This window comes from Dermacentor silvarum, chromosome 1, assembly GCF_013339745.2.
Source record: "Dermacentor silvarum isolate Dsil-2018 chromosome 1, BIME_Dsil_1.4, whole genome shotgun sequence".
Classification (NCBI taxonomy): Eukaryota; Metazoa; Arthropoda; class Arachnida; order Ixodida; family Ixodidae; genus Dermacentor; species Dermacentor silvarum.
In genome coordinates, this window is record NC_051154.1 from 40,960,335 (window position 1) to 40,986,513 (window position 26,179).

At 41.9% G+C, this 26,179-nt stretch overlaps 1 protein-coding gene across 1 annotated transcript in view; it reads right to left on the reverse strand.

The window, feature by feature from the left end:
• Positions 1-26,179, reverse strand: part of LOC119436594 (titin-like) — a 215,517-nt gene that overhangs the window by 110,021 nt on the left and 79,317 nt on the right. Inside the window, exons 97-107 of the mRNA XM_049666848.1 lie at positions 19,736-19,956; positions 17,886-17,945; positions 17,494-17,793; positions 15,650-15,844; positions 14,952-15,434; positions 14,081-14,252; positions 12,419-12,550; positions 11,760-11,848; positions 11,637-11,696; positions 11,405-11,563; positions 9,044-9,190 (exon numbers count right to left, since the gene is read on the reverse strand). Of these exons, the coding sequence (XP_049522805.1) occupies positions 9,044-9,190; positions 11,405-11,563; positions 11,637-11,696; positions 11,760-11,848; positions 12,419-12,550; positions 14,081-14,252; positions 14,952-15,434; positions 15,650-15,844; positions 17,494-17,793; positions 17,886-17,945; positions 19,736-19,956 (2,018 nt within the window). The remainder of the gene's footprint in view (positions 1-9,043; positions 9,191-11,404; positions 11,564-11,636; positions 11,697-11,759; positions 11,849-12,418; positions 12,551-14,080; positions 14,253-14,951; positions 15,435-15,649; positions 15,845-17,493; positions 17,794-17,885; positions 17,946-19,735; positions 19,957-26,179) is intronic.

Consider the following 26,179-nt stretch of genomic DNA (forward strand, 5'->3'; position numbering starts at 1 on the left):
GAAAGTTAGGGCATCTTACTTAGGCAAAAAAAAGAAAGAAAGAAAGAAAAGAAATATGCATTCAACTGAAGCAATGCATGGAAAAGTAATTTAAGGCTCACCGTGATTTGTAAATAAGCATTTTACATTTCATACTGGTACATTGAAAAGAGCCCCACAGTACTAAATTTCTAAACCTTGTAGTTTGATTTAGCTAATGTATAAATAGGTTTCAAATGTTTGGTGCAACAGCAAAACCAAAGCTGCTTGGTGTGCTTGATAATATGAGCTTTATTAAAAGATGTTCACTATGCATTCATGCCACAAGATAATATGACACTTAGACGAACCTGAAATATTTGGTGTGGCCCTTGCTGTGATTCAACATTATTGCTTAAGCCAGCTGTCTCTGTCAAAAAAAGCAATTGACTCCAATTGGGAAATTTCCAATTGGTACCAATTGGAAAATTTCCAATCGTAAATTAGTACGTAACTGGACCAATTGAACCAACTGGAACGTGACCAATTGGTTTTTGTTGGGTGACCAATTGTACCCAATGGGTGCCAATTGCTTTGAAACCAATTGCTTGGAATGACCAATTGAACTAATGGGCAATATCAATACACATTTATACCATAAAAGCATATACTACATTTATACCATTTAAAGCAAACATAAATAGGATTCCAGCTGTCAGAAACAGGTTTGCTATGGCCACAGTACTGCATGCATATATAGCTATAACTCACTCCAGTTTACTTGAGTGGGTTCATAAACTGAAAGTATGATTTCCCAGTTGATTACGTTCTAGCTAGTTTATTCCTATTGGTAGTCCAATTAGACTCAGTTGGCAATGTAAGGTGGGCCTAACTGGTTCAAACTGGCAAGTCCAATTGTACTCAATTGGTTGCAGCCCTGACTCGGTCGTAACCAATTGGAGGTAAGGATTTCCCATTGGGCCCAGTTAACTCCAATTGGCAAGTCCAATTGGACTCAGTTGGTTTCACTTTGACTCAATCGTAACCAGTTGGAACTAGGGATTTTCCAATTGGTTCCCATTGGGTTCAGTTCATTTCAATTGGCAACTCCAATTGGTTTCTCCTCTGACCCAATCGTAACCGGTTGGAAGTAAGGCTTTTCCAAGTGGTTCCTATTATTCCCAGTTGATTCCTATTGGAAAAGCTAATTGGAGTCAATTGTTTTTTTTTTTTTTTGACTGAGGTGTCTCTCAAGACAGCATCAAGTTCACCATTTCTTTCATATTTGTCTTATGAGGAGCTTTGAGATTTTGAGAGGCTTTCCCTGGGTCTGTTTACCTTTCAATTTGGTTCACTCACAGTGCTCTTTGTTGTCTTTGTTAGACATAAATGATATTTGAAAAGAATATACTGGAGGACTTGGAGTATGTTCAGTATACAAAGACAGTGGCTAAGAGTTTAATGTTTCTCTGTCACATGTGAGAGGGTAGATCCTCTTCCAAAAACCTTAATTACAATATTCACAATCTTGTTTGCTTTCTTGTGCAGCATTCTTCTTGCAGCTGCCCTTGAAACAGCGTCATAAACTTTCGCTCTTTACTGGCATCATTGTACAAAAGAGGCCTCAGGTGTAGGCAGTGGTTACCTTCGGTGCTTGTCATTGGTTTTATTAGCATTGCCTTCATGCCTAATATTGGAGTGCACACACTTCCATCAACAAAATGGAGAACCATTAGCAGTAATGCAGCTACCCGGCCACGGTGGCTGCATTTCAATGGAGGCGGGGGCAAAATGCAAAAACACCCATGTACCATGCATTGATTAGGTGCACGTTAAAGAATCTCAGGTGGTAAAAATTAATCCGGAGTCCCCTACTACTGTGCACCTCGTAATCAGATCATGGTTCTGGCATGTAAAGCCCCAGAAAAAAAAAAACAAAAAAACTGGCACACTTTTACACACGTTTTTACTTCACCATTTTTTTTCAATTAAATCTGGTCCAAATAGTTTTGATAATAATTCCATTTGAACCATTTGGCAATTCCGACTGACCCAAATGGTCCTGTTGGAGACTCCATTTGGTCCAATTGGAAGTGAGTGTTTCCGTTTGAACCATGAAATTGGCCATTCTAACTGGTCCAAATGGTCCTGTTGGTGATAACATTTGGCCCAATTGGAAACTTCCGTTTCCATTTGGGCCCATTGATATCTCCAAATGGTTTCAATAGCTCGTTTTTTTGTTTTGTTTTTTTATTACTGGGCGCATATCGAGTAGGTGCCCAGACAACACAAAACACCCCATGGATATCCCGGAAAGATGCGAACGTCCTAGCTTTTTATGGGACGTACTGAGGACATCCACAGCACCATGCCCACGATGAATTTTAAACAAATCTACTGCTGGACCTAACGACATATATCCGAGCAACATCGTCAGCAGGATATTCTCAGGACGTTGCTTCCAAGCTTCATGCTTGTCCGAACGAAATAGAGCAACAAAATACAAATGCCACACTGCAAAAAAAAAAAAAAATATATATATATATATATATATATATTTGTGGACTATTTTGTTTTAAACATTATTATTATTATTATTATTATTATTATTATTATTATTATTATTATTATTATTATTATTACATTATTATTATTGGTCGTGGTGCCCAAAGCGCACCTTCCACCGACGGATCTCTTGCAGTACCAAACGCAGATCTCGAAGGCTATGCTATTGTAAGTGCATAGATGGTGCTGCACCTGAGGTAGTTCGTTTAATATCGAAATGCTTTTAATTCAGCCTCCGCTCGCGTTGGAAGACCGCACTGCTCAGCTCAAACTTGACAGTACAACTCTGGGGCGTCCAGCGAGCCGAGGAAGCCGCTTCTAGACAAGGTCTCGGAACCGCGTCCGCGGCCGGTGCCCAGACCCACTAAAAAGACGCCGGACTCAAATCTGATTGATTTGATAATAAAGTTTACGTTCTTCTTCTTTTAATGCTGGCAAGAAACAAAGACACAAAATTTCTGAGATATCAGAGCACATGAAAGTGCCCAAATACAAAAACGGAGCCCTGCAATATGGGTACACGTATCCAAGCTGCGTCATGCATATATTAACCCAATTTGTAAATAATGAAGTGCCCTCTAATTACAGTGTCAAACAGTAGTGCTTTAGGACACACCCTAACATCATCCTAAAATGGTCCTCCAATTATGTACCTGGTATGTTCTCAGTATCTACTTAGGACTCACATATGGACTTGATCAGGAGCCTTTTAGGAATAGTGCAGTACATCCTTAGGGTTTACGAATGTCTTGATACAACATCCCAGATACTTACTGAGGAATTTACGTTGTATGGGTAACAGAATTAGAGTGTACTAGACACACTAACGGAATACACAGCTCCCGTCCGTAGCCTCAAAGCCAATACCACAATCGTGTTGCAAAGAGACATAAAAAAATGCTAACAAACTTAAAAGGTTGCGTCAATTGCTTCATGAACACAAACATCCGAAACCAAATCATGCAACATGGTTTTCAGCAAAGTAGAAATGCTTAACAAATATAATAAAATCACTTACCGAAATAAAGCGGTGTTGTTGCTGCCATTCTTGTCAAAACGATCCGAAGTTCTCCACTTGAAAACTCACATCACTTTAATCAAACGAACAGCACGTACGCGCGAAAGAACCGCCGCCGCCGCCAGTTTTAGAATCGGCGATCAAAAGCGCGAAGCGCAAGCGAAAAGTAAACATTCTAGCGCAACCGTTGCACGTGACTCCATCTGCGACGCGCTACTGGAATAATGCTACCTAATCTTATCTCCATAGAGTCAATATAACTTCCTCTAGAGAAAAAGCTCCCCATAGTGCCCATGTTTTGAAATCGGGAACCGCAAGGGCGCAGCCATGATGCTACTCTGTGCAGGCGCGCAGGCGCAGACGACGAGATGCGATTCAGATGAGACGCACAATCAACGCGATAATCAACGCGATCCCGAGCCTCCGTTAAGGCGCCTGCAAATTATAGTGTACTAGAATAATGCACATTATTCTAGTACACTATACTGCAAATGCAGCCTTTCAGACACCGTAAATTTTACATAAAAATTTTCTAAATAGCCATCCAATATTTCTGAAAAATATACGGAATTAACTTCAAACGTTGTCAGTGCCTACGTGCTACATGTAAGTGCTTGCTTTTGCATAATATTTTGAATATTTTTAGTGTTACAAAAATGAGTCGTAGGAACATGGCGGCACCCCTATGGGGTTCCCACTTTTTTCGCCCAGCTTTTCCTCTAGAGTCAGTATACTGACTCCATGCTTATCTCATGCTTACATATTTCAACTTTAATACACAGCTGTTTTTAACTGCATATATTTTATTGTGAATTACTCTTTGTGTGTATTTTATATTGCGCTCTCCATTGGGAGCTGCAAGTCACAGCACGCAATCGATATGAAATCCTATAAAGAATTGGTTTCCGCACGCTCCATTTGGAGAGCACATATACAGGGCAATACTTCCTTCCAGAAAGTATTAAACTTCTGTACAAATCACTGTTCTTATCATACATAAACTATAGTAATCTTGTCTGGGGCACTACAACGCTTTCTAATATCAATACACTGCATAGAATGCAGAAAAAGGCCATGCGTTGTATCTTAGATGTTCCTTACTTAGCGCCAACTAGTCCTCTATTTGAAAAGCTGAATTTGCTATCTATGCCCAACATTTACGAAAAAATGTTATTACGAAGCTATACGACCAGTATTAAAAAACACGACACCCTAAAATGTATATCTAACTTGGTATCAAAGCATAAAACGGTGAATACAAGGAGCTCGGAAATGTGAGAATTACCGAGTTCTAGAACAAATTATACCTATCAAATGCTACGTTTCAACTACCTTACCATTTAAACAAGGCAAACATAACATAATGCTTTATTTTTTTATGCTAGTATAAACATGTATCTAAATACAAGTGTGTATGCAAACATTCTTTCTTTGATGCGGTGTATTTCCTGTATAATAATTATTTTTGTTTTGCCTTTGCACTATGTGTATCAAGACCTTTTGTATATTAAGCTGTATAAATTATTACATATATTGTGTCCCATAAAAGCTTTTATAAAGCTTTTGTATAAAGCTTGTGTATATAGCGTTGCATTTTTTTTTACTGTTGTTAGGTTTCTTTTTGTTGTTTTTTTATGATGTATTTTGCAAGTACTAGCTGTACTTCTAAAAAAAATACTCAATATGTATGTCATATGCTTTACTTTATGTGCTTTACTTCCTCATGGCAATCCTGATAATGGCTTCACAGTTATTAGTGTGGACATTCTCCTTTCTATTTTCTTGTGTTAGACTGTGTTTATCCTTTGTTTTGTTGCTGCCTTTAAAATGGGGCCATGGACCACGTCAAGCCTTGCTGGCTTTTTGTCCATGGTCCTCAACATCTGTTGTATGTTGGAATAAATTTTGATTTGATTTGATTTGATTTGGTGATCATTTTTAAGTTTTATGGAATTTTCAGAAGTCGCCTATGGCACATAGCATATTTCTTGTCCTTGAGCTGGATTACTGAAAGAGGCGGACATTACAGCGCGAGAAATCGAAACACATATTCAACTAATTAAGAAAAATTAACTAATTATCGTTTAATCTTATTACTTTTGCGGCACATATTGCAATTTACGAATTGTAGCCGGTGAGCTTGCAAGACCCATTCATTTGAAATGAATTTCCAGGATGACACCCAGTTTCGATATACTATTTCCCAAAATGTGGGACGAAATGCATGGGCGTTCCAGTTACTTTTGTACTTCAATGCATAAAAGAGCGTTTTGTTACACAAAACGTCGCAGTTTCGCCCGAAAGACGATGCATCGATTGCGATAGCAAATTGGTAGACAGCTATACGAAGTAAGAATAGTAGTTTTATTGGCCGTATAGACTTGTAAACATTCGCTTACTACTAAAATAACAAGCATGGTGTCACGCGCGCACAAGCAACCGTGAACACGTTTCACTCGATGACCGCACACACGCTGTCAAAATGCTGGATTGAGAACGCGCAGAAGCAGCAGCGAGCGAATTGATCTTCGTGCTGCTTGTCGTTTCAACGCAAGGTAAGCGGCAAGAACAATGTGCACGCGAAGCTATCAGCAATCGGCGCACCATACGCAGCCGCCGCCGGAGTAGAACGCCACTTCCCTCCCTCCCCTTCTCTCACCTCTGCGCTTTCCTCCCTGCGCGCGCGAGATTGAGCCACCATTATCGGCTCACCCTCGTACGCTTTCACTCACACATGCAGCATACGGCGCGCGGCGATGTTATGGCCCTTCGACTTTATACGGAACACCACGGCGACGGCGATGGTGGAAATGCGCCTAGAGTGTCCATATAATTGCTGTCGCAATAAAAGTAAGCGGAACAACAGTACATTCTTACGGCCAGTTTGATGGCGCGTATCTCCAAATTGGCGTCATTCTGGAAATTTATTTCAAGTGGATACGCCGTGCAAGCTCACCATCTACAATTCGTAAATTGCAATATGTGCCGTAAAGTAATTATTTCAGAAGATAATTAGAGGACTTTTGTTAATTAGCTGAAAAAATTAGTAGCCCTTCCCTTGTCGAGGAAATGGGAGTAAGCGAAGCTTGGGTGTTTCTTCAGTGTTCCTCCGAACGATTTGCACTGACGAGTACCACGTTGTGCTCAAACCACAACCGGTCACACGCACTGCAGCTGGCTCCGAGGTTCCGGCTGAGAAACTCGCGTTGAAGCCTGGCCGCCGCACCGTTGACGTTGGTGCTAGCTTGCCGATGCGTGCAACACCTTTGTCGGGTTCCTGGAGGGCTAGACAACGCTGACATGAGGCCTCAGCATCGTGTTCTCGCAGCTGAGGGTCAGCGGCTCTTCGCTGATGTTTGGCCTCAACATCGCGCTCCCTCAACTTGGGGTCCGCGGCTCCTCGATGACGTTTCGCCTGGGCGTCGGAGGCCCTCACGTTAGAATCGGCACGTCGACGACGAGGCCTTTCCTGAGCGCGTTCATTCTGGATGGATTTCCATGAAATTTCTTCAAAATTAAATCTGCCCGTTACATAAGACATTAAATGGCTCATACCCCCGTAAACGCGGCCTCTCCATTACAACGACAGAGAAGTGAAATTATACGCTGGAATGATTAGCGGCAACGCAGCCAGCTGTGGAAGCAGACGACAACAATGAACGCGGGAGCAGTGGCACGAGCACGTGCTGACCACATGTGCATATATAATACCATTTTTAAGACAGCGTACGATGAACCGACAGTGGCTAATTCGGTTAGAGTGGTGGTTTTGCAACACAGAGGTCGGTGGTTCAATCCACAGCCCGACGAGCGATGTTTATTTACGCGCGGCTTGAGAGTGAGAGTTTTTTGTGGTCACACCTACAATGGCACCGACACTTGTGAGGTAATACAAGCTTAGCTTGAATATGTGTTTCGATTTCTCGTGCGAGTAATGTCCGCCTCTCTGAATAATCCAACTCAAGGACTAGAATTATATTATCTGCAACAGGCTATTCTTTTAAATTCCCTAGAACTTAAAAATTATCACCCTGTGTATGCTGAGCTATCTATGGAATTCTTACTTCTCTTTGGTTTAGTTCGTCCTGATGAAGCATTTTTACAGCTGGAAACTATATATGGGACTACGCAGAGGTAATTCCTCCTTTCTGAGGCCTGCCGGAAACTTCTGTGCTTACAAAATTAATTGTGCAGCCCTGCCGTTCACTGTATGTTTTGGTATACCTCCCCTCCTCCCCCCCCCCCACACACACACACGTATACACGCGCCATGTGTTATAGCTGCCCTGGATCGTCCCTGACAATGGCTTCAAAATTTTGCGATATTTTTCTAATAAATGTCTTCACAATGGCTAGAAGCACATGGCTTGGAGACATCAAGTGTTAGCCATCTTGAATGTGCCTAAACTATAACTTGACTCAGCCGTAGCGGTTTCTAGCTTAGTGAAGCTGTATTAAGCTAGCTAGTAACCGACTTGTGCTTCCTGGGTGACCACATTTTTATCCACTTTTGAATGCAAATTTTAACACTTCGACAAGGGTATTTTTGGATGCTACATACATATCTTCTTGGGCAAACTTACTTTTCTAATTTGGCGTTCTTAGACAGTGTGCCCTAGCCTCCAAAAAGAAGCGATCCTCAAATTATGTAGAAAATTTCCTCCTTGATCTCTTTCTTCCCTAGTTTGTAGTTTTACATTATATGTCGTTTTGTTTTCTGTATTCACACACTCCGCCTGTCTAACGGGACAATGTGTCCGCGTGCCAGCGATAGCAGCGTTCTCAAATGTAAACCTCGTGATCTACGCTGTGCATACGGCTGCTCAAAGTTTGATAAGGACCAAGATGCGCGTAGCTGCTGACGCGTCGCGGAAAGAGCACGGACATGCGCGAACACCAAGCTAACGGAGGAGACGCCCGCTCATCTGCTTCCCCCCCCCCCTCCCACACACACACACACAAACACACACACTCCCCGTGCGCGTGATTGATCGCGGTACCGCGCACTCACCTCCTCCCTCCTCCGTAAGCGCGCTTCATCACGTGACCTCCAACATTGTGGGCGCATCAAGCCACCATCCTGCTCGGCTCACCCTCGCATGCTTTTCCTCGCACCCACGCAGAAGGCGCGCGGAGCGCGATAAGATCTGATCGCACGTGGACTTACGGAACCTCACGCCGACGGTGATGACGACGGCGAATATTCGCCTGGAGTGTCCATTTTATAGATATCGCAATGTTAATATGAAGGCCACAAATGGAGTGTTAAGCGTCAAGGGTGTCGATCGAGTGTTGACGTTTGTCCGTGGTCTCGTGTTTCACACACACACACACACACACACACACACACACACACACACACACACACACACACACACACACACACACACACACACACACACACACACACACACACACACACACACACGCACGCACACACACACGCGCACACACACACATGCACGCACGCACGCACGTACTCACAAAGGAAGGTTTTCTTACCGCCTATAGTCACAAAGCACTCAGTCACCCGCTCTCCTGCTTCATTTGTGGCTTTGCAGACGTATCGCCCTTGCGTTCTTTCGTTTACCTCCAGGATGTGAAGGAGATTTTTGTCACTCAAGATGGTCACTTTGTATATTGTGCTCTCTGAAACGACAGAAGTAAAACGAAATATGGACCCTTTGGTATGCATTTCCCCCCCTCTCCTAATACGTGAATACAGAGCTAAGTAACACATGCTTGATTATATAAAAATACAAATAAGCGGAAACTTTCAAGAAAAGGCCAAAGGTAAACACGTGGAAGTCAATAACTAATAAAAAGAACAAGAGAAAAAAAAAGTAGGAAGGAAGAAAAAGAAAAAAAAAGAATTGTCCTGGAAGTGTTAGATAAGTAGCTCATACAACATATGGCAAAAAACATGGCAAGCATGGCAAAACATGGCATACAAAATGATAAGAATGGTAAATAGAAACTTGGAAAGCGTAACAAAAATACATGGCGTAACATAAAAAAAGAATGAAAAAAACAAAACAAGTACCATATAAAAATATAAGTCATAACTTGAAATTATGGCATAAGAGCAGGTAATAAGCAGAACAATCTTTAAATCACAACATTAACTTATAAAATGAAACTTTGAAGTGTGGTTTTAAAGTTATCGGTGTCAGTTATGCTTGTAAGTGATGCGGGTAAGTTATTCCAATCTTTGCTCGTTTGTGAAAGGAATGAATATGAAAAGCCGACGGTGTTGCAGCGCGGAATGATACCTTTGGGCACAGATCGAATGTAAGTATGAGCTGGGATAGTTGATTTTATGGAAAATACATAGGTGAGATAGTTTTCTGCAGGTTGATAACATGCGGAAGGTGTAGGAGAGCTTTCATGTTAGTGACACTCGCAGTTCTTTGGTAATTGGTGTTTAAGAACCTCGATCAACGTGTAATTTACATGGTGGATGGAAAACGATATGAATGGGCTGTAGGCCATGCAACGAGAATATAGATTTATTTCAGTACACATAAATACGCAGTATCTTGACCTTCCGAAGTATACGGCTCTTAGCGGCAACAAGACATGAGATTAGTGAAACTGTTTCAGGATACGAAAAAAAAAAGCGAAGAGTAATTGATTACTACCTGTCAACAATGCAACAAATGGAGTGGTTGGTGCACGCTTATAGTTATCTTGCGCCCCGTTTTACACGGGATAAGAAAAGGAAGGGACGAAAAAAATTAAAGTACGAAAGCGCAACCACTTTGCGCTTTTGTACCTTTGTTTGAGTAGTCCCTTCCTTTTTGTAAAACGAAGCGTTCGCTTTACAAAACGACCTATCAAGGTTACAGTTCAACTCTGTAGGCAAGAAAAAAAGAAAAAAAAGAAGGAAGAAAGAAAGGGAAAGAAACAAAGTAACTGGAACTGAGACGGGAACAGCCAGAACGTGGTGAACTTCTCACATTGCTAGTTTTTGTCCAACGGTTGCGTATCGGTAGCAGCTTTCTCTTCCTCCGCTTCCCTCCATTTGTTTTATTACTATACTTTTGTTATTTTTCGTTTATTGTGATAGCTACCAGCCCTCGTGTCCCATATCTTCTCGCCTTTTTCGCTTCCCGCCCTACCCTACCCTACCGTATCCCCTACCCCCCCCCCCTTTTTCCCCCCCCCTTCTTTTTCTGTCATGCCTTATGTGGAGCAAGTCGAGACATTTTTCTGCTTTTATTTCTGTTGCCAAATCACCAATCATGACTAATTGACTGTTTACAATACGCTTTCAAAACCTTTGCCGAGTAGAAAGATGCTTTGATAAATATTGTACACTGAGAGCCAACGCAAATGGCTGTCAACGATGATCCAGTCTACGTGATCCCTCGGCTCTAGCACGCATTATGCTATTCGTCTTTTGAATGGTTCGACAGGAAGTCATGCAAGATAGCTGAATTCATAAAAAAAATGTCGGAAGCTGAGAAATGTCACCAAATTGTGTACTGACGCACTGAGGATGGACTTACTGGACACATTTGAGGAATACATTTTTGCCCGTGTACAGAAAATATACAAAAGTTCCATGATGTACCATCAGCATAAATTGAAACGCGAACAGGAACGAGTGCCTTTTATGTGTTTTTACTTGGAAGTGCGAGGTGTAATCGCTCTGTATCTGGTTTATATGCATGTAGTAGTCCAAAGAGTAGGTTTTGGAGTCTGGATTAAAGCGCTGTTACAAATATGTAGGTGAACATGGAAACGAAACAACGCATTAGAGTAGTTTCGGAATCGTTCACGTTTGAATTTATGCTGATAGCACACGTCATTGTGTGAGTAAAAATAGAGACGGTATACAAGTGATAATTTGGAACTTGCCTGTGTCGTCTGGAAGTATCGGCTTGTCCTCGTGGAACCATCGTACTTCTGGCGGTGGACGTCCCCTTGCCACGCATTCCAAAGTGATTGGCATGCCAAGTGGGGCTCGTACCTCGCTTATCAAAGGCTGCTCAAATCGTGGCTTCATCGGCACAAACTCTGAAAAGTAACATTGTGAAATATCTCTTGCAGTTAGTTTTGTGAAGGTCTAGAATGTGAGATGAGTGCTTACCTAGATCAAGCTTGTTAACCTTCTTTGGGGTCTTCCTCATTGGCAGCATTGACTTCATATCTGCAATTTGGTTCCGAGGCTATGAATTAAACAACGCAATACCTTTGATTTGTTAAAACTTACCTATTTGAATGAGCTCAGCCTCTGTAACTTCAGTTCCGTATTTGTTCTTTGCTTCGCAGATGAAGTCGCCAAAGTCCTCTGGCGTTGTCCTGCGAGGAAGCGAAGTAGCATTAATGACAATTGCCTTTCTCGTATTTGTTAATGTCTGCCCATCACGACAGAGACAGGCTATACAAAGCGCGTTGTCAATGCCTCATTCGTCGGTAGAACAATGTAGGTCTCACAGCAACTGGACCAGACAGCTTATATTATCTCTCGAAACGTCGGATATAGGATTATTAAAAAAATCACTGCCGATCGATTAAGAGAGCTCGAATATGGTCCGTGTCATGCTACAGGTGCAGCTTTCGGATGACGTGACGTGAGCTGCAGGACTCGCAACCGACCATGGCTCAAGTGCAAGAGGCACTTCGCCTCGCTTACTGTTCTTTTCAGAAATTTTAGTGCGCGAATGTCTGCAGCAACTGCACTGCACCCACTCGGGAGGAAGGGCAGCAATTTGCAGAACGAGACATTTCTAGTGAATAAACGTTTAATATCTTGGACGTTTAGAACACATCCTTGAATTCGAACTTCCTACAATTTCAACTATTCCTGCATGTCCCTCCGAGGTCTCATTAAGTCGACTGTAGGCGCGTTATTGAAATAAGAACACTTACCTGTGTATAGTTATAGAGCAGTTGCCTTCAGTGTCGTAGTACAAGCTGTATTCAGGAGAATACTTCACCGGCTGGCCTTGTTTGTACCATGTTATTTTAGGCTTTGGAACTCCGATCGCCCGGCAGTCAAGCCTGCAATTATGATGAGATTGCGCTTGTACCGCACACGGCGAAAAATACAACCCGCCAGTCCTCCATAAACGTGACGTGCAGTATATGCCTTTTCTATGCTATTATTTTCGTTCTTTTCGCGCTTCGTCGGTGTCAGATCGACACTCCGCCTACTTTATCAATGGGATCAGCCGGCCGTGAGCGGTGGATGATAAGAGTGGCATGGTGTCGAGCGGAAGGCATTGCTACAAGATCGCGGCCCAGAGCAAGAACGTGATAGAGATAACGTTATAATCATGACGGATATTTAAACAAGTAATTCTTTGGAGAAATAAGGCCTCCTAAAATAAAATGAAAAAAATAATGTTACAGAAATTGTGTGAACCAGCATTAGGTTTACAGCTGCTTTCGAACGGACAAGAGGTCATTATAGTTGATTATAGTGTTTGTTGCAGAGCATGATCCCTTGCACTTACTTTCGTCTACCTATAAAAAATTTATTTTCTATTTTCTTTATTTACATAAATCAATAACCGAGACATTACGGAAGGAAGTGGGCTAATAACAAATCACCACATTACTAAATACGCGGCAACAAAGAACATGCCAAGTGAAAAAAATAGACACGTGGCAGCATGATACAATAAACATGATACAACAGAGACTGATAGCTAAGGATAACGTATAGTTATACACGAAAAATTACAAAAGAAAAACGAATCACAAATTCACAGAACCGGGATATACGCTCTTTAGTAAGGCATGTAATATAGAATAACAACAAGAAAATGATGGGAAGAGAAAAAAAGAGTGACATCACACACGTGGCGCCCGTTCACTGCGAGGGAGAAAAATAAAACATACGCATAGTTATTGCCAAAAAAAAAAAGGCAAACACCGCTTTTTAAAATAAAGTGTTATCGGATACAGATGTTATATCACTTGCAAGATGGTTTCATTCGTTAGATCTATGCGGGATAAATGAGTAAAATATTCATTCGTGCGACAATGAGTGGATCCACCTTGTGTTGATGATAGAACACAGAAGTATTGATATGTGAGACTTGGAATAAGTTGAACTAGAAGAAGGGGAACTTATAGGGATCCGATTTTGGTTAATCCCGATTTTGGTTAGTCACAACCATATCTGTTGGCATCATATGGTTGGGATAAATTGGATACGTAAAGATTGATGGTAATCAAAAACGTAGACGGAAACCATTTCTGCGGAATGGTAAGGAAGGTAAAGATAAACTTGCCTTCATAGATGGAGCACTGCCCATACGGTTGTAGTTAGAAAGAATAAAACGCGCGTTGCTATTCTAAATAAGTCAGCATGGTTAAGGTTTTTGTAATTTGTGTAATGCTTTGGGAAAAAATCGAGGAAAAACAATCTAAAGTGCCGCTATTTCACCATCTTGTGATGGAAATATGCGCTATTTATGTATATGCTGCCGCACTATCATGAGCTAAATTTTTTCTAGAAATCAGGACAGCATGTGGCAAGCTCAGGTTGTTTTACAGGTGAACGAGCGATGTTGACTTTCTTACGTTGCAGGGTATCCCACAAGGACTTCGACGTCCTCCAATGGAGCAACGAATTTGGGAGGCATCCCAGGTTCAGACGTTCTGCGATGTCCCGGTTTCCACTTGACAAATTCTTCAGGTGGCATTCTTTCAGGAGCTTCAGGAGTCCTTCGTCCACTTGGTGGCTTTCTAGCGTCTGAAATAAACAAATGCGACAAATACAAACACAATGAGGAAGAACACAATGATGAGTTTTGGAGAATTCAATAAAAATACCGGTTTGTGTTCACAGGTACGAAAAATTAATGCAGTTTTTGCTGTCACTTAGATTATTTGGGTTGAATTTCGTTTGTATTGCAGGTAACTGCAGATAAAGACATTTTGCAGGTAAATGCACCTTTCCCTTAATCTATACATGGAATGACGTACAAATCACACGCAAACCCAGCGTCTGTTAAGGACCTTCCCAACTGTGTAACATTCGTAAGGTCACATAAGAGCTAAAAAAGGGCGTCCACTAGCCGCAGACATTGGAGGCACTGTTATCTCCGATGATCATTTGTGGGAGCGAATAAATGACTAAATCGACTTACTGAAGCATAAATGATGTTGCTGTTAGTAGCTCAAAGTAAAAAGAAACTAATTATAAATATATTGCTTATGTTATGAACCCAACCACGATGACTGAGTTAAATACTTTTACAAAGTAGCTCTGTATGCACAGATGAAAAATATTAAATAATGCAATAAGAATCGCTTCAAGGCACTGACTTCGCTCTGTCTGAACGTCCCATAAATAACCAAAAGAGCCTCTGAGCGATGGTTGTCAGTGCATGTGGCTAATGACAGGGGACGGTTGCGGCGTTGGTTGCCTTCATGCATGAACACTCCTCACCTCTTGGCGCCAACCTGTCCATCTCGACGGAAGGAGGCCTTTCAGTTTGATATGGTTCGGTGGGTTCGAGGAACCAGGGCGACTCCGGCCTCGGGGGCTCCTTGCGTTGGACGGGCTCAGTGACGGGCGGCCTTTCAGCGAGCTCTCCCGGCCTGAGGGGCCTCGGCGGTTCAGCCCTTGGTGGCCTTCCAGGCCTTGTCTTCTCAGTGCTCGGCGGCCTCTCGGGCCTGGGTGGCCTCTCGGCGCTGGGGAACCTCTCCCGTTCGGGCAGTCTCGGTGGCCTCTCGGCACTCGGCGGTCTCTCGACGCTCGGCGGTCTCTCGACGCTCGGCGGCCTCTCGGGCTGTTCCTCTTCCTTCGGTGCTTCCTTTGGCGAAGCAGAACGAAACATACTGAACGGCCATGTTGGCTTTAGAACAGTGGTGAGGAATTCGATGGCGCTCTCTTTCGCCGTCTTCTCCGGCTTTTCAGGTGGCGGGGACTCTGGAAGATGTGAATAACGAAGCCACATTTTAGAGTTGGATCGCGGCTCGTAAGTCGTGGAACTAAATCACGATAGAGCGCAAAATCATAGAAAGGCTGCAAAGTGGCAGGCAGGTTGAAGCAATCCCCAACTTATCAAATGTTGTCCTGCCTTTGCGAAACACGTCAAGTTAAACAATCTTTCCCAAAGCATGGAAGGTATATTTTTAAATCACCTTTCGGCCTTGACAGCTTGCGGATCTGTGGCACGATTGTTTCCTTAAAGCTCAATTCCGACTCTGACTCAAAGCTTTGGTATTCGTCATCTGATGGCTTCCTTCGTGGTTGTTTGGACTGAAGAAACGCAGGAACCTTGTGCGGCTTTTCCTCTTGTGGTGGGTGGAATTCATCCGGCTTGTGTTCCTCAGGTTCTTTTTTAAAAAAGAAAAGACAGTGTATAAATTACTACACTGCTAGCGGGATATGTGCATACAAAAATGCAGCTATGAGAGAATGAATTTTTTTTCTGTCTCTTCATAAGATCTCTAGAGAGAGGACGCAGGTGAAAAGCCTGCGTAGGCAGTCTGAAGGGCAAGTATACACTTTTAACCATAACATGATCATGAACTATCACAGCATAGCAGCAGACGGGCTGCTTTAACAACAGCAGCACAATAGCTATAATAACCCAAGAATGTCGCTTGCTTGGCTCATAAATAAAATAAAATGAAAATCATTGTTTGAAGACGTACAAAAGCCCGCGCCCTGGTGACATACTCGTATCAGCATCTGGAGATCAGTATATCACAATAACAGAGTGAAAAATAAGAAAAAAAAAACAAAGCACCCGCACAATATTTCAGGTAATGAAAAGCGGCACTTATACGTCTCATATACCCCCCCCAAAAATACATTGATTTCTTTATTCGGCCTTTGTGACCTACAGGCAAAAGCATAATGCAAAAACTAGATAAAAAGCCAAAGAAAATTATACGAATCAGCGCACGCACAACCGCGCGCACTTCGATCGAGTATGGTGAAAAGCAACATGCTACTGAGTAAGGAAATTCGATTACGGAAGTCCTAAAAAGCCACGATTTTTTGTGCTCAACGAACATAACATGTGCAGTGTTTAAAGGTATAAAATGTGCACATGTGTGTGGCCACCGCAGCACAAAAAGCCTGGGTCACGACGACACTGAGATTTAAGAAGAAAAAAAGAAACACGCTGTTGTTATGGTCTACAAACAGTTTATACGATGTATAGTTGAGCCTCATTAGTGGATGTTATGCTTATGAACTTGCTCATTCCCTTTTGCAGAGCTACCAGCCGATTTAGAAGCAGGCTACAATGTGCAGCATTACTCAGGAATGACTAGTGGTGTACATATCGAATTTTTATAGACACTCCCTAGGTTATTATTATTATTACTACTACTACTATTACTATTAAATGACCAATTATGTACATTGCACTTTATTAATTCTAAGTTAATAGAAACACTACCCAACAAACGGGACAAGCGTTTCTTGTGTGCCTTCAAAACTGTGATGAAATTCTTAACAACGAACGTAGACCGAACCTACCGCTCTTTAGCTGTGCGAAGCAAATCAGAAGGCCTTTACTTTGTTGATGTAAGCGCCCAACCAAACGCGTTCTATGTTAGATTGATAACACTGGTTTTAAACAACGTTCAATTTTCGCAGCTTGTCTGCTTTATTCAAATCAGCAGTACATGTGAGTAGGCTGTGCTTCTTCACTGCACGTGTGCCATAAAGTCAGACAGAAATAATATTCAGTCGAGAACGATGGCTTAGCTGTAAACAGTTATCGAATGACATATATTTCTGCCAGACTTTCGTGTTATTTCACTACCTTTGAATCGTGGATTGTTTCAAAAACACGTCAATTCATGGGGAAATACTGCAAGGATCTCTGGTCAGAACTAAGTGAGCGTAGTAGATTCAAGAAATTTGAAATGAGGAACGAAATATACCAGACCGCACACACCAATTCGATAATTGCTAGCGTCACCACGCAAAGAGAAGGTATAAATATTTTGTTGCACCAATATCATACCTCCAGCATGAAGAATGCACTCAGTGGTTTTTTCTCCGGCCTCGTTTACAGCCTTGCAGACATAGCGCCCTTCGGTCGCAGGCATCATTTCGGTGATGTGCAGCATGCTCTTGTCACTCAGAAGTGTTATTTTGTAGACAGGCATGTAGCTTGGCTCGATCAAGACGCCATTGTGGAACCACTGAACGTTAGGCTTTGGACGTCCCCGTACGGTGCACTCGAGCGTCACAGGGAATCCCAAAGGCTTGTGGTATGTGCTCTGCAGGGGCACTTCGAACCGCGGCCGCATGCTCTTAAAGTCTGTAGGGCGAAAAGAAGAGCCACCGAGGTTAATGCCTTATTCAGAAATATACGTAGGTAACGTAACGAAAAACACAAGCTTTAGCTCTCACCAAGGCTCAGGCGATGATCCGATCTATGTATTCGTCGCATGGGCCTCATGGAATTCAGATCTGTAATTAAAGATACAGGAGCGTCACACAATAGCGTCATATGACAGTGGTTGTGCTCGTAAGATTGAGGTAGCTAAGTCCAGAATATTACTTATTTTCAGATTTCTTCAGAAAAAAAAAGTGTGGAAATGGGGCACGCGAAATGCGGAGAGGAGTAAATCATATGTGCTGTGAAACGTGCTGACAAATAAAAAGAAGGGAAAATAAGAAAATAATAAAGATAAATATTTTGTGAACCGGCTATGCTTCAACAAATTGAGATTTTCGTATTACGAGTTTTTCCCAAAGGATTTGTAAGTTCTATACAGTGTAAGCAACTTGTAAATGATGTTCAAAAAAACCTTATAATTTGACCGCTACAACCGGATATCGTTATATCAGGAATAATTTAAAATGACTGGCAAATTGTAGCGTGTAAAAGAAGGAACATGGCTAAAATAGACATGCAAAGCGAGTTTATGTTTACGCTAGAAGTCGTGCATGAAGTAGCTGCTGATGACTTTATTCCATTGCTTAAACTAAGATTCACTGAGGAACGCACGTGCTGGACGTATGAACCGCGTGCTAAGAAACCTGTGCCCCAACATGACTGTTACGTTCTAAATTTGTTATGAGAATTATAACTTTGCTGTGCATCGCTAACGCTTGAGAGACATTAATCTTGTCAACACAAAATGACTGGAAGCTTTGGCAGACAATGCTGTTGCCTAACTAATGCGGGACTTCTCAAGCATATACAGATTACTGTTCTTGTGAGTTTTCCCAGTCATGAGCGCAGAAGAGAGCAATCTTCTCACCGTGGTTTAAATTAGAAACCTAAAACCGCCATTGCTCCGTATATATGCACACATTCGCATATTTTGAAGAAGGTGTCGTAACGAACTAATGTTGGTGTTCTTTTTTCTCCATCCGAGAAGTTGTCCGCTTTTTGAACTTTAACAAAGTAGTTTAACGCACCATAAAACAAAATTAAACGTTTTCTGTGTTATTTTGATTTCTCCATATAGTGTGTCTTTATCCTAATACCCTTTAGTTGCTCGACGTTTTCTTTCAGGTGTTTTGCCTAAGCTCTCTTCATATTTGAGACCTAAAAATTTATCCTGCCAGTTTGGTTTTTATAGAATGTATAAGCTTAGAACCTTAGATCGGTCAGTGGCACAAAGATGAAAAAACAACCGAAGCTTGGGGAAGGGATGGTGTATGCCGTCTGTGAATCTGTTCTATAGGAGCTTGCCAGCCGTGATATTTGCGTCATATGGCGTAGGCTTGACACACCTTTATGGGTTCCTGCTCATATTATAGTTCTTTATGAGTTACTCTTCTTTGCTGCCTGCGCTTTGGCAAAGACTCTTGTTTTATGTTGTGAGCATTCTTACCGCACATTAATTTCCCTTTTCTATAAAAATGCTATTTGCTAACTGCATAGCGGGCGCCTTTTCATTTGCGCATATTCTTCCACCTTCATTACGTGTCGAGAGCCTCAGCTTAGAACCACGTTAACACAATACACCAAAATTAATTAAAAAATTTCTGAATGCCATTATGCGTCAGATTCGAATTCATTTGCTCCTCCCCGATAGTGTTTTTTTGTTTCATTCCCATTGGCTTTATTTCCAAATTTACTTTCGAGTCACCATGCCCTTTTTATTTTATTTCAATTGGCTTTACACTTGCTATATCTTGGTGGTGCGGGCTTTTCCTCCCCTTTAAGTTTCTTTTCATGCATGAGGGAACCAATGTTTTCTCAACCTCAAAAAAAAAAAAAAAAACTGTGGTGCTTGCATACTTACCCAGCTGTATCAGCTCTGCACGGGTAGTGTCAATACCGTAGCGGTTCTTGGCTTCCACCACGTATTCTGCAAAATCTTCAAGCTCTGTGTGGGCTATTGTAAGAGACGAAATACCCTGGGGTTCATAGTAGAGCTGATATTCGAAGGAATGCTTTATCGGTACTCCATTTCGGTACCAGGTTATCTTCGGTTTTGGCATTCCAACAGCTTTGCAGTCCAACCTAAAGTAGAAAATGCAAGCGCTTTTCAGTACCGGTCCTCTGAGTAAAAAGCGTTGCTAGTACCAGTTTATTACACAGTGCCTTCCACTCGATTCTATGCCACTCTTGTTCACGGCCAGCTGATCCCATTTATAAGGCTTGCGGGGCGTCGCTCTGACCACTGATGAAGCGCCAAAAGCGCGAAGAGGAATAGCATCGGAAAAGGCATCGCTACAATATCACGGCCTTGGTCTGTTACAGTTGTGTCTTTTTTCTGTGCTTATACTTCTGATCAAGTATTGCTTGGCGTACACATCAGTGATCACCTCCCAATCTTTCTTATCACTGACCTACATAAACCATGTCGCTTATCCGAAAAAGAAGAGCCAATCTCATTTCAAGATATCAATCCGATTTTACTACAACAATTTCGAAGTGATGTACTGAACATAGACTGGTCGGAAATATACAATGAGATTGATCCTGGTTTAGCCTATAACTCCTTTTTACATCTGTTCAAATCCACTTGCATCAAACATTTTCTGAATACAACGAAAACACGCAACAGAAAAGTACGAAAACCTTGGATCACAAAGAGACTTCTATCTCAAATAAAACAAAAAGACAGTATAGAAAATTTTTGCAAATGAGAGACGCAAATGACATCAAGAATTTTAAATCTTCCAGAAACAAATTAACGCATACCCTCAGAGAGACTAAAAAGAATTATATGCACAATGTATTTAATCCACAGATAATGAAACGTAACGACATCGTCTGGCAAAGGCATATGCCATGGCGTGCTAGGGAGAGTAAACCGGCATGCGCAGCAGTCTCATGAAATAAATCTAAATGGCACACCAATGTCAGGTTCTTCATAAGCAAATTTGTTTAATGATTACTTCACTTCTCTTATAAACAGCCCTCATCATCCTGCTAGCTTAGACCATCTTACATCTAATAACCCTGTCAGTGCATTTCTAACACCTACCAGTGCTCAGGAGATACATAGTGCATTCATAACTTTTCGGAACAGTAGAAGCACTGATGTTGATGGCTTGCAAATTCGCCCTGCTAAATATGTCATAGATATTATCTCCCCGGTATTAGAGCATGTTTTTAACCTCGCATTTTTAAATGGTACATTTCCGAAAGCACTGCAAGTAGCGAAAGTTTCTGTTATTTTTAAAGGTGGTGACAAGAACCTATTATCCAATTACAGACCTATATCGATCCTACCGATCTTTTCTAAATGTATTAAAACAATGATTAAAGTTAGAATGCTTTCGTTTTGTGAAAAACATCACATCCTTACCGTCGATCAATTTAGCTTCACGAAAGGACGTTCAACGGAACAGGCACTCTTAACCCAAAAAGAATTTATACTTAACGCATATGAACAAAAGTTATTAACACTAGGGGTGTTCATAGACTTCTCCAAGGCCTTCGATCGTATTAATCATGAAACACTAATAGGAAAGCTCGAAACCTATGACTTTAGAGGCGTATTTTTAAGTATAATAATGAGCTATCTGGAGTACCGATGTCAAGTGGTTGTAATAGGAAATCATACATCAGATCTTAAATGAGTAACAAGGGAGATGCCTCAGGGGAGCATTCTTGGGCTGCTATTATTTAATGTTTATATTAACGACATAACAAACATTACTTCAGCGGCTAAATATATTATTTATGTTGATGATACCACCTTATTATTTAGGTCTGCTAGCTGTGGTGAACTGGTGACTTGCACAAGGTCAGCATTAAATAAGCTTAATACATGGTGTTAAGTAAACTCATTAACCATTAACACGAACAAAACGAAAGCCATTCTATTTCAACCTAAAAATTCTATGGGCTATGTCTTGAAAAAGCGCATGAAAAAGGGACGAGGCACAGATGGACGACGCGGACACAGCGCTAACTTCCAACAATATTTTATTCTACGAAGCACTTCACACATATATAGTCAACAGATAGCAGCGCACGCAAGCGCATAAGTACTGGTTTTTGAACACATGACGGCAACGTGACATGTGTAATGGAAAAGATGAGATCGAAGATGAAAAAGGTGAAAAAATTTTAAAAAGATTAAAGAATTATCTTGTAGCGACCGATTAGGATGCCATCTTCATCACGCCACCCTCTGTACCTTGTTTAAAAAATCTAATTCTTTTTTCGAAAGATCAATTGAAGGCGCGCTAACACAAGCATTCCCCAAACTAGCGATCTTCGCCGCTTCAATGATCTCACGTGTTGTTTGCATTGGGCTTCTTCCTATCGCTGTGCACTGCTTATAAATGGGACTGCACCCATGCTTTCTACAGTGGAAAGTCAGATGGCCCACTCCTCCAGTTCGCACGTTGTTTGCGTGTTCATGCAGCCTATCATTTATACACCTTCCTGTTTGGCCTAATCGGTCGCTACAAGATAATTTTTTAATCTTTTTAAAATTTTTTCACCTTTTTCATCTTCGATCTCATCTTTTCCATTACACATGTCACGTTGCCGTCATGTGTTCAAAAACCAGTACTTATGCGCTTGCGTGCGCTGCTATCTGTTGACTATATATGTGTGAAGTGCTTCGTAGAATAAAATATTGTTGGAAGTTAGCGCTGTGTCCGCGTCGTCCATCTGTGCCTCGTCCCTTTTTTATGCGCTATTAAGTACAAGACAAGGAATACCAACTCGCCCAATCTTACGCTCCTTCAAGTTACATTTCTAGCACATCGGGCTCTGTTTTATGTTCTACGTTGCATCCTTCCATACTCATCACAGTCATCTCAGCTGCCTTTTGTAGGGCACGCTCGCTCTCGTACTGTCTACGACTCGACCAGACGCCGCCGGATGTGCAACGCTTCTGTGGGGACCTTGAACCCTCGAGAGGACATGGACGAAGAAGTTGCAAGATTTTGAGATCAGAATGCCTCAGACAAGCGCGGCTTTACAGGGACTTACTGCAGGCACAAGTGTTTCTTCAGGAAAATCAACCTGTGGCAAAAAGGAAAAAGTGGCGAGAATACTCAAGAAGGATTGACAACACTGTGGAAGCCCTCTGGAGACCTCGCCTCAGAGAACTGCGGGCAACACAGAAAAGAAATCAAGGGAACCAGATCAACGCAGTCCACATCGATGGGGACATACAACTGCCTGGGTATGTGAGAGACACCCTGAAGCTGGGACCAAAATTTGCTGTTGAACCTAAACTGTCCGCTCCTGAACTCTTAACCTTGGTTAGAGACGTTTCTAAACGCGCTGAGGGAAATGAAGTGGGAATGTGCATTTCAATAGGTGTAGATGTTGTGTCGCGAGCTAAGCCATCCCGGCCGTCAGTGCCCTTGAAACGTGTCAGACATTTCCTTCGCGAAAATAGCTTGGCACTGCTTCCTGCAGATAAGGAGGGTGGTTTCGTTGTCATCCCACACAACTCTTTGAAACAGAAGGCAGATGAGGCGTTGGATTCCGTTTTTCATAGCAGGAATGATGTCTCACTTGCGAAAGTGAAAACGGAAGCTAAGAAGCTTTGTCAGAAATTAAACCTGAGTAAACTGGTTCGTGAGATCGAAAGCAAAAAAGCTGGGAGCCTTGAAATGTTTTTTTCGATCAAAACCCATAAACCGGAATGGCCACTGCGTATTATAGTGTCAGAAAGTGGAACTTGGCAAAAGTCCGTGGGCCTTTTTCTTCAACGTAAGTTGAAATTGCTTGCAGTTAATGACCCTTTTCTGACCAAGAACTCAGAAGAAGTGATAAGTTACCTGAAGATACATGCAGGTAGTAATTTGAACGCTTTTTCTATAGATGTAAAAGATCTATATTATTCACTGCCACATGATGAGTTGTTAATATGTGTTCAAGAGGCTATTGATGCTTACGATGAACTCAAGTTTATAAACACCATCTGCATATCTACAGGGGGTTTTCTTGAACTACTGTCCATGTATCTGCGCTCGACGTTCTCCAAGTGGGATGGAAACGTTTATCTCCAAAAACAAGGAATTTGCATTGGTTCCTGTATTGCACCAATTTTAAGTGACCTTTATCTTGCTCGTGTAAACAGGACACTGGATGCCAGATTAGATAACCCAAATGTAAAGAAGGTATATAGGTATGTTGACGACTACCTTGTACTTCTCGATTCAAGTTTAAGCGGGAGGGTTTCTCCTGATGTTACGCAAGTGCTAGACCTTTTTACTAAGTGTTTGCACCTGCTCACTATCACGCATGAAATGCCTCAAAACGGTACTTTACGATTCCTCGACATAAGAATGCTTTTTGAGGGAGACCAAGTGTGCTGGGCATATGAACCAAGGGCGAACAAGCCGCTACTGCCATTTTCGTCAGGCCACTCTAAGTTGGTTAAAAGAGGCATCGCAAAGTCAACCCTAATGAATGCGCTTCGCCGCTCATGCCCTCATAAGTGTTTTTCCAGTTTCCTTGCGCAAGAGGAACGCCTCAAACAGGCTGGTTTTCCGCAGTATATTATTACAGCGGTGGCCGAAGGCCTCCTTAGGACCGTGAAGCGCGTTCAAAATGAGCAGTTCGCTTCTCCTGGACATCGTTCAAAGGAAGCAGAAACGCTCAATAATACCGTACATCCACGATATCTCACACAGGCTGAAAAAGATTGGCAATAACGCAAATGTAAGCGTCATCTTTTCAGCGCCAAACAAGCTGTCCAACTTGTGCAAGGCCAGCTATTGTGGTTCTGGAAAACCCCGTTGCCAGACAAAGTACAAGGAAAGCCATGTTCAGTGTGAGAACAATATCGTGTATGAACTACCCTTGTCGTGTGGCAAAAAATACATCGGCCAAACAGGAAGGTGTATAAATGATAGGCTGCGTGAACACGCAAACAACGTGCGAACTGGAGGAGTAGGCCATCTGGCTTTCCACTGTAGAAAGCATGGGTGCAGTCCCATTTATAAGCAGTGCACAGCGATAGGAAGAAGCCCAATGCAAACAACACGTGAGATCATTGAAGCGGCGAAGATCGCTAGTTTGGGGAATGCTTGTGTTAACGCGCCTTCAGTTGATCTTTTGAAAAAAGAATTAGATTTTTTAAACAAGGTACAGAGGGTGGCGTGATGAAGATGGCATCCTAATCAGTCGCTACAAGATAATTTTTTAATCTTTTTTAAATTTTTTCACCTTTTTCATCTTCGATCTCATCTTTTCCATTACACATGTCACGTTGCCGTCATGTGTTCAAAAACCAGTACTTATGCACTTGCGTGCACTGCTATCTGTTGACTATATATGTGTTAAGTGCTTCGTAGAATAAAATATTGTTGGAAGTTAGCGCTGTGTCTACGTCGTCCATCTGTGCCTCGTCCCTTTTTTATGCGCTATTAAGTACAAGACATGGAATGCCAACTTGCCCAATCTTACGTTCTTTCTATGGGCTAATATTACTGACTGTATATTTATTCGAAACTCAACTATGGATGTAACCTCCTCAGTTAAGTGCCTTGGCATCATTTTTGATGAACATTTAACCTGGAATAAACATTTCAATATGCTCAGCGGTAAACTTGCTGGCGTCGTGGGTGCCCTTGCAAAAAAGGTACGCTCTTCTCTGCCCACTTCCGTCAAATTATTAGTTTATAACTCTCTCTTTTTTTCACACCTAAAATACTGTCACCTTGTCTGGGGAAACACTACAGGGTCAAACATTACTAAACTTTCTCTACTACAGAAAAAGGCCGTGCGTGCTATTAGCAACTCAGCTTATGATGCACACACTGAACCCCTCCTTAAGAAACTTCAAGTTTGTCCTGTAAATTTGCTATTCAATGAATTGCTCTTGCAACGGTACCTTACAGAAAAAAAAAAAGCGAGGAAGTCTCTTTATTGAGCACCTATCCAGCTTACACAAGAATGTAAAAAAATAGAACACTCGTCATAATGCAACCTGGTTCATACCCCGTGCACGCACAAATTATAGAACACAGCTACTCTCCCACTAATTACCATCTTTGTTAAATTCACTTGGTTTCTGGGGCGGAATTCATCAAGCGAACTTACGAACAAATTTTGGCGTAAGAAAAATTTTACGAAGAAAGCGTATTCACAAAGCTAAAACTGTTCGTAAGATCAATAAGCTTGCGATGCCCGCCGCTGCAAAGACAAGCGCTGTAGTCGAAAAAATGCATCTATGTAAGGGTAGCACAGGTGCGAACTTCAGTACTTCCGCCAATAGTAAGCGTAAGTCGATTCACAAAACCTAAACAGTCGTCGCAGA